Below are 15,885 nucleotides of genomic sequence, written 5' to 3'. Positions count from 1 at the left end.
CAATAACATCCATAGGTTTCCACAATATAGTAAAATGAAAACAGCTGTATTTTGATTTACTTTGAAAACTCAAAGAAACCTACAGTTCGAGACTTCTGAATATTTTTACATTATTGTCATGCTCAAATTCTGTTACATGGTGAAAATTCTAGCATTTTCCAGAAGTATATTATTGTACATAGGTAAAATGATAAAATTGATTCTAGGAAGGGGGAATAAAAAAAACCAGAAAAACTTAAATTGGAGGAAACATAATCTGGATTATCTATTCAATTTGTGAATACCCACCGTTATTCTGGCATTGCAAAATAACCAGCTGTGGTGCCTCTTAAGTTGTATTCATGCATTCAAAACTTCCTTATCGTCCACTGATAAATATTGGTGGAGTACAATATATGGATATAGATTAAGTGTGATGAACATGGTAGTAAAAAATTATACACATTCGATATGTAATTTTACAAAATCAAACACATTGAAATTCTTTTTAATATTTAGCAAACATTTAAAAATCGTATACAAGAAATGTATTTATGACAAATCGGTTAAAGCTAGCGGGAAATATATCGGGTCTTTTACATTATTTCAATATTCAGTGTTCATTGATTAGTGGAGGACAATATAGAAATGCAATAAGCAAAATGGTTAGTTTAAATTTAAATTACCTCTTACAACAATTAGTAAGACTAAGATCTTTAATATCCAAAGTATGTGGAGGATTATTGTAATTAATTGCACAGACAGTTCAAGGAAAAAATTCACTTTCACCTCTATTAGGTGAATATTCAGGCTAAGACTTTTGGAGTTTTATTTTTCCACTTCACTGTATTTTCTTTATAGCATTTATTAATAATCATTTAGTGGAACCTAATATTAGTGTTTAGAATTTGTTTAGCTCAGTGTAAATGTCCAGAAAATTTACCTTCAATATAATCTCTTTAAAAACGTATTACTTTACAGTGGAGAAATATAATAGATGCTACCTCAGCTAAGTGATCAAGGTTAACATCAACAGCTAAGAGTAGCCTGAAGTTTGAGAAACTGTCACAGCTAAGAGGAGTCCCGATGATGGCATGTACCTTTGATATCATGTGATGAGCATGGCACTTTACCATTGTGTTCTTCCAGAAACCAAAAACCCGTGTCTAGTCACGAGAAAAACATCAGACAAATCCCCATAGAGGGACATTCTACAACATATCAGTTTATTTCTCAAAACTGTCATCAAAAACAAGGAAAGTTGCAGAAACTGTCACAGCCAAGAGAAGCCTAAGGAAACATGACAACTAAATGTAATGTATCCTGAACGGGATCCTGGGACAGAAAAAGGACATTAGGTTATAAACTAAGGAAATCTGAATGAAGTATGTACGTAATGATCAATATTGGCTCATTAATGCCCATAGATGTATATGGGACCTCTCTATTTGCAGTTTTTCTGTAAATCTAAAACTACTCTAAAATAAAAGGTTTAATGGACGCATTACTATTTTAAATTTTGTACGTTTTATTTTTTTTCTTAGAGTCAGGGTCTCACTTTGTTGCACAGACATTTCTGGAACTCCTGGGCTCAAGTGATCCTCACGCCTTAGTCTCCCAAAGTGCTGGGATTGTATGCGTGAGCCACCATGCCTGGCCCATTACCACCTTTTATTAAGTTTTTATTTTCATTGTAAAATTGTTAAAGAAAATCATACCACCTTAATATGAAAAAGAGTGTTTTCTAATTGTCAATCTCTTATAACTTAGTCTTAGCTCTATAACTCATTTATATATTTAGCAATTAATTTGATATTATTTCTGTCCTTGGGAATGTTGTTTTATTTCCTTTGGAAATAAAACTTTCAAATGATTTATCTTATTTAAACTTTAATTTTAACCTATAATTGTATATCTATTTATCATCTATCTATTTATCATCCATCTATCTATCTGTCTATCTATGTCATTGAAAGAAACATTTCTGTAGATTTGAGGTGATGGTGAACTGAAAGTAGTGATTTGGGATCACATTATTGAGAAAAGCAATAACACTGATATAGTGTTCCATCTTAAAACATGATTGTATGTTTTGATGAGTAGCTAAATCAGATGTTTAGTGTATGTTTTGGAAAAAAATAGGGGAAGTGCATTAAAATGACATTTAATACAAGTATACAATAACAGTTATCGACGTGAAGCACTTTGATAAAATAATAATGTATGCCACACTTTATTCTTTCCATGTTTGTTTTATTTAATGCTCATAGCTATCCTGATAATTACATATTTTATTTGTCATTTGCGGATGAGGAAATGAACTCAGAGAAGATAAATGATTTGCCCAAAGTCACATGAGACAGAAATATAACTTGAAATCAAATTTGTAATTTTAAGTTCCTGATGTTTTTACACTATGCTCCCTAAGTGAATCTGTGGACATACATTTCCATTAGTAAGCTTACTCATCTTACAGCTTTTGTCATAGGAATAAAATCAGTTCCCAAACCGGGACCTTCTATCACTTAGGGCAACATTTTGCCTTTTGTAGTGTTTTCACTAGAGTCAAAGTCTTGAACAGCCCCTTGAATTCATCTGAAAAGATGTTACTTGGGGCTGGAGAGGACTACACCTGTAAGAGTAATAATTTAAAAAATACAAATAAATCAAATCTGGGTATTTAGAAATAATACTTGTCATTGTGCACTGTCTTGTGTTGCAAAGATATTTTAAGCACTGCAGAGAAAATCTGAAGCAAGTTTTGGGTTATCAGTTTTATTGATAAATATTTACAGTTGTAGCAAGTGAAGGCCGAGGCGGGCGGATCACGAGGTCAGGAGCTCGAGACCATCCTGGCTAACACAGTGAAACCCCGTCTCTACTAAAAATACAAAAAATTAGCCGGGCGAGGTGGCGGGCGCCTGTAGTCCCAGCTACTCCGGAGGCTGAGGCAGGAGAATGGCGTGAACCTCGGGGGGCGGAGCCTGCAGTGAGCCGAGACCGTGCCACTGCACTCCAGCCTGGGCGACAGCAAGATTTTGTCAAAAAAAAAAAAAAAAAAAAAGATTTTGCAGATTGGATATTGTTTTTGCAGGAGAACAAACCCAATGATCAGAAATTTGAAGATGGAAAACACAAAAATACATGTTTGAAAATATACTTAGAAAATTATGGTTGTAAACTGTCAATGTAAATAGATAGGCAAAAATATTTTTTGGAAATATCTTTACCATCTTTCAAAATGATTTGGCAATGTGTCAAGATCAAAGTATTCAACATACATGTTTGATAGGCTTCTAGCTATAGGCATTTTCTGTCTAAGACTTAAAAATATTATTATTATTATTATTATTATTATTATTATTATTATTATTTTGAGATGGAGTCTCACTCTGTTGCCAAGGCTGGAGTGCAGTGGCATGGTATCAGCTCACTGCGACCTCTGCCTCCTGGGTTCAAGCGATTCTCCTGCCTCAGCCTCTCAAGTAGCCGGGATTAAAGGCACCCACCACCACACCCGGCTAATTTTTGTATTTTTACTAGAGTCGGGGTTTCACCATGTTGGCCAGTCTGGTCTCAAACTCCTGAGCTCAAGTGATCCGCCCTCCTTGGCTTCCAAAGTGCTGGGATTACAGGCTTGAGCCACTGTGCCTGGCCAAGAAATTTTAGGTGGTTTTCAAATACGTTTTATTTTTGACTTTTTGATTATATTTTAAATTCCCTCTCTTTTACATTTCAACACCAAAGCATCTAATAATTGGTATTTTTTTAGATATAATTTGTCACAATTACAATATGATTTTTAAGAGTATAAGTAAGTTAAAGGTATAGAAAAATGGATAAACTCAAAAGTAAAAATCAGGCATTATTTTAAATCAGCTTAATGGGATGAAAATGTATTTTTGCTCCTAATAAATAAACATTATTCACTTACCCCTATATTCCTTTGGCAAAACTGAACTATCAGGTAGATAAACAACACATATTTCATTCTGTAAGTCAGAACCTAGGCAGCATTAAAGGATACTAATAAACACCCATGCACTATGACCGCATATCAGAACTGGTCATTCTATGTACATATTTTAAGATTTCAAAAAAAAAAAATCACATTATGGTCTTGACTTCTGCATTTCATAACTTTAGTATCAAAGTTGTGTTTTGCTCTTGTTGTTCATGTGCACACTCTAACACTGTCAGAGCATCTATACTACCTTTGGATAACATAATAACAGCCCAAGTAAAGAAGTGCCATCCATCCATTACTGGTGTGATTAATGTACAAGATCAATCTCTGAAGAACTCTGGCTCTCCAGTTTATTCATATATACATAATCTATATCCTCTACTTTCTTTCTTTTATAGATATATCTAAAGTTAGGCACTATAGAAAGTGCATTAGTCTCTTTCTGTGTGCATCAGCAAATTCTAATAGTACACAAAGATACCTTGGCAATCGGAAACACTAAAGTGTCCATTTTAAAGTGCTAATTTTTCCCCAGGGAGGAATTTACTCACTAGGAAAACTCAAATTCTAATAAAACAAATATTGTGCTCTTGGAATGGTAGCATAGACACCAGTTGAAGGCTTTTTTGTTTATTTATAATAGCTCTGTAACTTAAACAGAAGGAATTATATCATACTTAGAAAATTAGTAGAGTTGCAGATATACAGACATACTCTTAGATGAGAAACCCTCCCCTCACCCAAAAATATGAGTTTAGCACAGAAATGCTCACATAGCATGGTTATCAACATCTGATGTGTAAGTCTGCTCTAGAATCTTTTTTAACACAACTTCCTAATCAGGTTTCAAAAGGATATACCAACTTTAAAATCTGTGTTCTACAAATGCCCAGGTTAGAGATTAGGACTCTTTATAAGGGCCCTTATCTTTTACATTTGGTAAAATATTAAAGATATTGTCAAACAGACAATTCATCTAATAGTCCAAAGTATCTTATAAAGATAACTTATGACTAGCAGGTCACCATCATATATAGTAACAACGAGAATATAAAGTCTACATTTAAAAAGATTGATGCATGCAGTGTATCACACTATATTACATATTTTCTAGTCATGTGCACCAATTTGTTGTGCCTCAAACACAGAAACAAATATGATACTACACCATACATGTGTATATATCATAGTAGCATAATAAACAATTCTAAGCAAGAAAAAAATTAAATAATTTAGGAACAATAGAACTTCACAATAGAAGTGATGATTCTTTTAGGTTTTTCTTTACTCTTTAGGAAAAAATATGACTTTTTGTAAACATCTTCATAGCTATCTTTTTTTCAACATATTACTGAAAACTGTTATTCAAATAGTATTTAAATGACATGAATAAAATATGTCTTAACACACTAACACTTTCAGAAAACACAGGCATTTGTTAAAAGAAATGATTATTATAAATATTTTCTATCTTGCATTTTAACTACATTTTCATAAATAACATTTAAAAGTGCTGAATATGGTAGGATAGTCAGCAACGCCAGTGTAAACAGAATATTTTGTTTTCTACTCTGCAATTTTTTAAAAATCCCATTTTGTCAAACACTGCAACAGTTAAAATATTTGCATAGGGAATAGATAATAGCCCTTTTATTCATGTCTCCTGAATTCTATATAAATTAGAAAATCATACTTGCTTAAAAAAACAATTTTTGAAATGTTTTAAGTTTATGGAAAAAGAAACTTACGATGCCAACCTTTCAAGTAAAATAAATTTAAAAAGAAACCCCCAAATCTGTTTTTTTAAAAAATATGTTTAATAAATTAAAAAATGAGAGGTAGTTAAAAAAATGACAAAGAAAACCTGTAACTGTAATATCATCCTTAATATAAGGCCAGTGTTCTCAGTGGATATAAATCTTTTTAAAACTTTCATTTTAGGTTACTCAGTATTATATTCATTCAGTTTAATATTAAAAAATAGTCTTCAGGGGATATTAATATTCAAATGTAACACTTTGATATAAATATGACGCTGATTATTTTAATTATCACTTTTGTGCATGACAGAATATTGTTTCCTTGAAGGTCAGAAGTACATGACAATGTCAGGCAAGTGTTTTGTCATAAAGATTTAGTGTACTTATGAAAAATAATATGGCAGCTGGAAGATTTGAGCACTGTACTGCCTTTTAATGATGGATGAAAACTAACAGTTTGGTTTAAACATCTTTAAAATGTCATCCTTAAGATATTATGTGAAAACAGTTAAGGTCTGAAGTAGAGAATTATTTTCTTCATAACCCTTATAAAACTTTTCCTGGTAAAAACTTAGCTTTTCATTGGATTTCACTTTCAAGGAAAATATGCCACAGGACAGATGCTATTCATCAAAATGTTTTACAATGCTACATGTAGGCATTCCTTTATTAAGTCCTTTTCTTTATATTCCAAAACTAAGTTATCGAGCTTATTATTATTTTTTTCTTGCTGAAGTACATAACTTTACACAACCATTTTAAAACTGGAGAGCCAGTCTTTAATAAATTAATTACAGTATTGGACATCTGATATATACATAAATTCATTTTCTTCTATTACAATTAAAAGCAATATCACTCTTTGATTTGTCATTGAGATAGGATATCTTCAAATTGTTTTGTGCTTTTTTTTCTTCTTCCTTTTTTTTGTTTTTTGCTTTTAGCATAGTAAACTCTCCTGTAATGAAAATGCCACAGTTTTGGCAGCGAACAACCAGAGGAATCCCAATTAGGATTTTCCAACAAACAGAGATAAATAGCTCTTTTTCATGTACAGAAATATTGGCTTCAAAATTAGTGTACTAAACACAGTATATAGAATGTTGAATACCATTGTTACATAGTAAAAATTGCTTTTTTCTGTCTTAGATTATGTTAAAAAATGCAAACCATGGCCGATTTTTTTGGCAATTATTTCTTAAGACCATATTGCACAAAAGTCCTTAAATACAGATATAAGTTATGCTATTGGATTAAATATTACAACAACTATGTGGCAAATGAAGCATTTTACTTTGCACATGCAGTCTCTGGAGATACACGAGGAGACTGTTCATAGGACTACAAATACACTTTGCTTGCAAGTAGAATGAGTGTTGAATAAAACAAACAATTTGGCAATTCATTGTTTTGTGTGGTATTTTCTCCAAACTTAACCATGGAAAACCTTGATAAAAATGGAGACAAAGACCATAACGGTTGTGTTTTCACAGTAGCCTGAGGAATGCTAAACTGTAGTTCTCCAGGAACTCAGTTTCTGATGTTATTTAACTACTTTTATTTCCCATCTCAGCCCTCCAAAATGATTGTTTTTAAATGAACATTAAGATTCAGAAGAAGAGCCAGCAGTACTTTCAACAAATGATTTATAAATTTGAGAGTTCAAAAACCTTGGAAAAGAATCTCTGTGCATTAAAGTATATATCTGAAGTTGGGCATCTTCATACATGTGAGGATTGGGATCCAACAGATTTCTATTGATCACCTCTCTAACTCGAGAATCAAGACTGACCTAAAAAGAAACAAGAGCAAATACATTAAATAATATTTTTTTCAAAAGACCTCAATTAAGTAACTGTAGGTTTGTGACATTTTAGAGAAACTTTAAAGAGCAAATCCAACTACCAAAAGTCTTGAGTTCATCTTTTGAGACTACACAACCTTATGTACTTTTCTCCTTCAAAATTTGCACTAAATAAACAAACAAAAAAAAATCCAATTAAGTCTTTTAAACCAGAAATTTAGTTTACAGATGCCTTTGCTTACTTGGTTTTATAGTTTCTATGCATTCATTCAGGAGTTTTTGACAATTTCTAATCATGGTTGAGATACCAGAAATTTCCTAGCCAGAATATGAATTCACCTCCTCCTATTCTGTGACTGGGGGAGGTTGGCAATATTGATAAGAAGATAAAAATCTACTGGCAGAAGAGTTCCCTGGCAAAAATTAACATGCACATAAAATGCCAACTCCCCACAGTTTCATATCCTAACAAGTCCTACTGTGTCAAAAGTAGGAAACCAAGAGCGAGGCAGGGCATGCAATGAGCAGGTATGCTTCATGTCTCACATCTACCTGGCAAGGACTAGCAAACATCCTTATACATCCAAAGACCTCTTACTAACGATGAAGCAGATCAATTGCTTGGAGTGAGATCTTTGAGAGAAGAAATAGGAATAGGAATGCAGAATAACCATTAAGATAATCAATACAGTGTTATTTGAAAAGTGTACAGAAATTAAATTCTGCAATGATTTAGGATTTTCCCACTTCCTCACTAAATGCGAATCCTCTTGGAACTGGTAAAACGCGTTAGAAAGGGAAATGGGCAAAAGGGCCCTTGGCAATAAGGGCATGGTTGGAGGAACAGAACTAAAGCCCTGCGCTGAAACACCATGTTAGAACAACCCTGCAAGTGGTAAACAACCACTCAGAGTCCAGATTGTTTTCCTCGATCCTCACTATTTAGCAAGGAATAGGACCTGTGAACCATAGTTATTTCATGATATATTCACATACAAACCTTCCATATTTATATTTAAATGTGTTGTCATAAGCATTCTGCAAATGCCTTTTAGTCTGGCTTCTTTTCCCACCACTGTTTGGATGAAGTCTGGGAACTAAGACAGTCTCTTATTGAAGCCTCTCCTATTCCATCCAGTGTCCCCAGCTTCCTGAGCTCAATAGACCACATGGAATTGGGTTGATTGCGACACCCCAGGGATGGCTACCAGATTTGTTGGGAGATGGCAATCCAGACTACATATCTGTGGCTTAGCCAGACCAACTCATAGAGGGACACCTCATTTTACTGTGCTTCCCTTTATTTAGTTTCTCGCAGATACTGAGTTTGTTACAAATTGAAGGCTTATGGCAATCCTGTGTCAAGCAAGTCGACTGGCACCATTTTTCCAATAGCGTGTGCTCACTCTGTGTCTCTGTGTCACATTTTGGTAGTTCCCATAATATTTCACAATTTTCATCATTATTATATATTTTAAGGTGATCTGTGATCAGTGACCTTTGTTGTTACTCTTGCAATTGTTTTAGGAGGCCATGAACCATGCCCATATAAGACTTAATTAATTTTTAATTGATGACTATGGTGTGTATACTGACTGTTCCACTGAACTGCCATTCCCACATCTTTCTCCCTCTCCTCAGGCCTCCCTATTTCCCACAGAGAAAGCAATATTGAAATTAGGCCAATTAATAACCCGCCAGTGGCCTCTAAGTGTTTCAGTGAAAGGAAGATTCACACATCTGTCACATTAAATAAAAAGCTAAGAAATGGTTAGTTAAACTTAGTGAGGAAGGCATGTTGAAAGCTGAGACTGGCCAAAAGCTGGGCCTCTTTTGAAAGTTAGCCAAGTTGTGTATGCAAAGGAAATGTTCTCAAAGGAAATTAAAAGTGCTACTCCAGTGAACATGTGAGTAAGAAAGCAAAACAGCCTGTTGCTGAAATGTAAAAAGTCTGAGTGGTCTGGACAGAAGATCAAACAAGTCACAACATTCCCTTAAGCCGAAACCTAATCCAGAGCAAGGTCCTAACTCTATTCAATTCTGTGAAGACTGAGAGAGGTAAGGAAGCTGTGTAAGAAAAGTTTGAAGCTCACAGAGGTTGGTTCATGAGGTTTAGGGAAAGAAGTTATCTCCATAACATAAAAGTTCAAGGTGAAGCAGCAAATGGCTGATGTAGAAACTGCAGTAATTTATTCAGAAGATCCAGCTAAGATAATTGATGGAGGTGGCTACACTAAACAGCAGGTTTTCAATATAGACAAAACAGCCTTATACTGGAAGAAGATGCTATCTAGGACTTTCAGAGCCAGAGAGAAGTCAATGCCTGATTTCAAAGATTCAAGGACAGGCTGACTCTGTTGTTAAGGGCCAATACTAACTGGTAACTTTAAACTGATACGAATGCTTATTTACCATTCTGTAAATCCTAGAGCCCTTAAGAATTATGCTAAATCTACTCTGCCTGTGAAGTATAAATGGAACAACAAAGCCTAGATGACAGCACATCTGTTTATAGCATGTCTTACTGGATGTTTTAAGCCCACTGTCGAGCCCTACTGCTCAAAGAAGAAAAGATGCCTTTTAAAGTTCTGCTGCTCATTGACAATGCTCCTGCTCATCCAAGAGCTTTGATGAAGATGCACAAGGAAATTAGTATTGTTTTCATGCCTGCTAACACAGCATCCATTCTGCAGCCCATGGATCAAGAAGTAATTTGAACTCACAAGTATTATTTAAGAAATACATTTCAGAGGCCAGGCACGGTGGCTCATGCCTGTAATCCCAGCACTTTGGGAAGCTGGAGTGGGTGGATCACGAGGTCAGGAGATCGAGACCATCCTGGTTAACACGGTGAAACCCCGTCTCTACTAAAAATACGAAAAATTAGCCAGGTGTGGTGGTGGGTGCCTGTAGTCCCAGCTACTCGGGAGGCTGAGGCAGGAGAATGGCGTGAACCTGGGAGGCGGAGCTTGCAGTGAGTCTTGATCGCGCCACTGCACTCCAGCCTGGGCCACAGAGTGAGACCCCGTCTCAAAAAAAAGCAAAGAAATACATTTCATAAAGCTATCACCGCCATAGTGATTCCTCTGATAGATCTAGGCAAAACAAATGAAAAACCTTCTGGAAAGAATTCACCATTCTAGTCATTAAGAACATTTGTGATTCATCGAAGGAGGTCAAAATATCAACATTAACAGGAATTTAGAAAAAGTTGATTCCAACCCTCCTGGATGATTTTGAGGAGTTCAAGACTTCAGTGGAGGAACTAACTGCAGATGTGGTGGAAATGGTAATAGAACTAGAATTAGAAGTGGAGCCTGAGGATGGGACTGATTGCTCCAATTTCATGATAAAACTCTAAAGAATGGGGGATTGCTTCTTATAGATGAGCAAAGAAAGTGGTTTCTTGAGATGGAATCTATTCCTGGTGAAGATGCTGTGAACATTGTTGAAATGACAACAAAGGATTTAGATTACATAAACTTAGTTGATAAAGCAGCAGCAGGGTTTGAGAGGATTGACTCCTATTTTGAAAGAAGCTCTACTGTGGGCAAAATGCTACCAAATAGCATTACATGCTATAGAGAAATCTTTTATGAAAGGAAGTCAATCGATGTGGCAAACTTCATTGTTGTCTTATTTGAATAAATTGCCACAGCCACCCCAACCTTCAGCAATACCAGCCTGATGAGTCAGCAGCCATCAATGTCGAAGCAAGACCCTCTCTCCACCAGCAAAAAGATTATGACTCTCTAAAAGCTCAGATGACTGCTAGCAGTTTTTATCAATAAGGTATTTTAAAATTAAGGTATAAACATTTTTAAGACATAATGCTGTTGCTATGCTATTGCCAAGTATTGTTTATACTATGACTACAGTATAGTATAAGAATATCTTTTTTTTGTTTTTTTTTGAGTCTCGCTCTGCCGCCCAGGCTGGAGTGCAGCGGCGCGATCAAGACTCACTGCAAGCTCCGCCTCCCGAGTTCACGCCATTCTCCTGCCTCAGCCTCCCGAGTAGCTGGGACTACAGGCGCCACTACGCCGGGCTAATTTTTTGTATTTTTAGTAGAGACAGGGTTTCTCCGTGTTAGCCAGGATGGTCTCGATCTCCCGACCTTATGATCCGCCCGCCTTGGCCTCCCAAAGTGCTGGGATTACAGGCGTGAGCCACCACGCCGAGCCAAGCATATCTTTTATATGCATTGGGAAGCCAAAATATTCGTGCAACTTGTTTTGTGATATTTGCTTTATTGTGGTTGTCTGTAACTGAACCTGCAGTATTGCTGAAGCAAGCTTAAAAAGCATTACTTGACTGAACTACACATTTGTCTTTGTTGGGAATTCTTTAAAAATAAAAATGTTCTGGAAATGAATTGTTCAGTTTTTATTTTCTGTTATTACCACATGAGGTCACTATCAAGTACAAAGTAATTTTAGAAAGCACAGAATATTTTTCCCCAACGTTTTTATTTTATCTAAAAATATATTTTTGCATTTATCTGCCAGAGAGAAATGCTGACACTGGAGTTTAAACTGAGATAAACTGATTTATCTTATTCTGAAACATCACGTTATGGTAAGGTAAATTCTTACCAAACACACCCCTCTGTTTTCTTTCTAACTTGAGAGAACTTTTTGTTTCAATAGAGCAGGAAACCTTACATTAGAGATTAAAAAAAGGGGGGTCATTTACTTCTTAAATAGTAGTATCATTAAATATAGTGTAAAGGTTTCTTCTCAGTAGATGGAATCATATTATTATCTTAAGACAAATAAACTTAAATGGTTTATGTCCTCATTGTTTAATTTTTCATTTTTTTTGCAAGCTAAAAACAGTATTGAAATATTGTAAAGTCATACAGTTCAATATTTAGTAATCTATAACAAAAATGCATTTGCTATTTCTATTTAAAGAATAAAATATTTACCTTAATATCAGGTTGTTTGTCTGAAAAGGCTGTCGATCAGTCAAAAGAAGTGTAGCGAGGTCAAATAATAAGGATAAACCCCATGGGGATAACAATCTATTGTTTCATCTTGTGGCATCTTTGTGCTTCAGAATGTGGATCATCTATAATACAAGGTATTAGTGGTGGATCCCAGTTGGGCCTGGGCCACAGTCACCCTAGGATTCAGGTGTGTCTGGATGGCTTCTAAAGCCATCTTATCTGGGCTCCATTGCATGAGGGACTGAGGAATTTCCTGTAAAGAACTCATCCTAAGGGAAGAGAAAGTTGAGTAGCACAAGATAAGAGCTATCCTCAGGCAATGCGTGTCTCCTCTTATCTCAGGCCACATAGAGGGAAGAGTGCATTCCAGCAATAACAGAATTTATAGCACAAAAGCACTACCCTTGTGAGACGGGACACAGGCAGCATGATAGGTTTGACCGAATTTAACTGGCAGTTTTGGCAGTGCTGAAAAGTCTGGCAATGTTGAGCCATAGCAACTGAAGTTTTAAAAACACACAAGTGACTTTGCAATAGGTCTTGGTGAACTTGGAAGCATTCATTCCCACAGGGAGTAGAAGACAGGGAGGCAGAAAAGCAAGGGACTTGCAAGCAAAAAGTCACGAGAGCGAAGTGTTCAACAAAAGTATGGAGGTAAAGCGAGGAGAAGGAAGACAGAGAAATCTTGTTAGTGTGGCTTGGGAAAATCTGGGTTAAACTGAGTCATATACCCTGGTTAATCTTACTAGATTTCCTATTCATTGAAGGAGGACATGAAGGTAGGTTAGCACTGCTGAAAGGGAGTACACCAACTTTTGACCCTGCCTTTTTATTCCAGTCATCAAGATGCAAGGGAAAATTTGATCCTATGTATATTTTGGCATAATTATACAAGAATAATGAATTTTCACTGAAAGTCTTTTTCTCCGTAGACAACCTTTCTTTATGTTATTAAATCCCTGAACAATGTTTTTCATGTATCACATCCAAGTGTTTTCTCCATTTTTCTCTCTTATTTTTACTGTTACTGAAGTTTCTTTATTTAGAATTCCTTTCCAAGTAAAATTCTGATTATTTTTCCCTTTATAAGTCCATATCAAATTTTACCAATGATAACATCTGCCACTGGAAATTTTCTTTTCTGCTTTTAATTTGAACTAAATTTGGTATTCCTATGTTAAATTTCATAAATCTAAAGAATACGTGATCCTCCTGTCAATTTTAACTTTTACTTTGTGTACATTTAGTCACATTTTATTTTGTGCTTGTTATTTTTCCTGAAAATAATTACACATTGCAAATAAGACCAATTGTTCGAATTTCTCTCTTAGAACAAAGATTATTGGTAGGGTAAACTGTAATGTAATACTCTTGGTGGTGTCTGGATGATAGGAAAGTATATCCTGCTGGTCTAGGGGAGGGTTCAGGCCTGTGGTTAAGGTTGCTATTTCTCATCATGTGTGAAGTTTTACGGTTGGGTTTATAGAAATCTAAGGTAACATCAGGAAGAAAATATTAGGCAATGGAAAAATTAGTCAGCATGGTGTATTTGGAAAAGCACCACATTTGGAATCAGAAGATCTTGGGCCTGCATTCTATCTCTACCAGATATATTTATAATTTCCTCAGACATTCATTTCACCTCTTTGAGAATCAGTTTCTTTTGCTGTAAAGTGGTACCATCTGTCCTCGTGGCTGAAAGATTGTTGTGAGACTCAGGCTGTAATAATATAGGCAAGACCACTGTGCCAATAATGAAGCCAATGTAAAGTAATTAATAATAATTGATCATAATTATGACATCATCTTGATCAAACCCAATGTGTTTGGCTTTTGCATCAACTTGAATTTTACCTTCTCAGAGTGACCTTACTTGACTACTTCTATTCCATCTAATTCAGTCTCCAGCCCATCACAATTTTTAGTTACTTACTTCAACAAGATTTGTCTGTCTTCCTAAAATGTAAGCTCCATTAAGGGATCGGCCAGTGTCTCTTGTTTATCATCATATCCCCAACATCTAGCCCAGTGCTTGGCTCATAGGAAATAGTCAATAAATATTTTTTGAATGATAATATGCGTGCATAAAAAATACATTTAGGAAAATACAGTCAAGTGAGTTCTGTTTAGAAAAACTGACTTAAATCATTGAATGTGCTAAATTCACATAATTTCACTTAAAGACATATCTACCTGGACACACAGAATCTGCATGTCTATCACATAAGCATTATTTTGTAGATAATTCTGGTGTTCAGATAGGTCTATTACTTTTTTCTCTCAGATGGTAACTGGGAAGTTAGAGAAATCAGAAAAAGCAAACTCCTACTACGATTACAATTACCATTCCCCAGAGCTTGAACATCACAGATTTCGTGGGTTTTTGGGCTTTCTCCATGCCTTCATTCATAACACTAGGACGTGGAGGTTCCAGCGCGCTAAAGTGAGCTGCTAAGTGGCTCACAGATGGTAAGTGACAGATCCAGTTTATAGTCCTGGTAACGACAACGCCATCATTAGGCAGATTTCTACATAACTGGACCACAGTTTTCTTCAATTCAGATAAATGTCTGATATTTGTTGAAGGATTTATAGTTATTTCTTTTTTCAGTAGCTTAATGCTGTTTACAGTTGATAAGAGCCTCTAAGTAGATTTTTTATCCAAGTTATTTATTTTGCTAGGTTTGTCTTTCGATATCGTTTGGATGTTTGTTCCCACCCTAATCACAGGTTGAAATGTAATCCCCAGTGTTGGAGATGGGGCCTGGTGGGAGATGACTGGTTCATGGGGGCAGATTTCTCATGAATGGTTTAGCACCATCTTCTTGGTACTGTCCTTGTGATAGTGAGTGAATTCTTGCGAGATCTGGTTATTTAAAAGTGAGTGGCACTTCCCCACCCCTTGCTCCTGCTTTGCCCATGTGATGTACTTGCTCCCCCTTCATCTTATGCCATGATTATAAGCTTCCTGAGGCCTCCCTAGAAGCTGAGCTGATGCCAGCACCATGCTTCCTGTGAAGCCTGCAGAACTGTGAGCCAATTAAACCACTTTTCTTTATAAATTACCCAGTTTTAGGTATTTCTTTATAGCAATGCAAGATTGGCCTAACACATCCTTCCATTAATTAATATAAGCTGCCACCAAAATCCGCTACGTGGAGCAAGTCTACTATTAGGCTTAAAGGCCTCTTTATTATCTTCATTTGTTTTGCCCTTGAAGATATCACTTTTAAAAAAATTTACTTTTTAAAACAAATGTGTAAATTTCTAGTTGTTTTTTTTTTTAGTTTGGCCTTTTCCTTCATAAAATGCACATTATACCAAGAACAGAAGTTATGTCACCTCCTAATTGCAAATATCTTTTTAAAATATGTATATATATATATATATAGAGAGAGAGAGAGACAGAGAGAGAGACAGAGAG

General features: G+C 35.5%; 1 protein-coding gene across 1 annotated transcript in view; it reads right to left on the bottom strand.

The window, feature by feature from the left end:
- Positions 1 to 4,680: 4,680 nt before the first annotated feature.
- LOC116463171 (regulator of G-protein signaling 17) overlaps positions 4,681 to 15,885 on the bottom strand; it is a 120,530-nt gene continuing 109,325 nt past the window's right edge. Inside the window, exon 5 of the mRNA XM_032146157.2 lies at positions 4,681 to 7,498. Coding sequence (XP_032002048.1) covers positions 7,310 to 7,498 — 189 coding nt within the window. The 3' untranslated portion in view covers positions 4,681 to 7,309. The remainder of the gene's footprint in view (positions 7,499 to 15,885) is intronic.

This window comes from Hylobates moloch, unplaced genomic scaffold (genome assembly GCF_009828535.3).
Source record: "Hylobates moloch isolate HMO894 unplaced genomic scaffold, HMol_V3 SCAFFOLD_28, whole genome shotgun sequence".
Classification (NCBI taxonomy): Eukaryota; Metazoa; Chordata; class Mammalia; order Primates; family Hylobatidae; genus Hylobates; species Hylobates moloch.
This window is presented reverse-complemented; position numbering and strand designations above follow the sequence as displayed.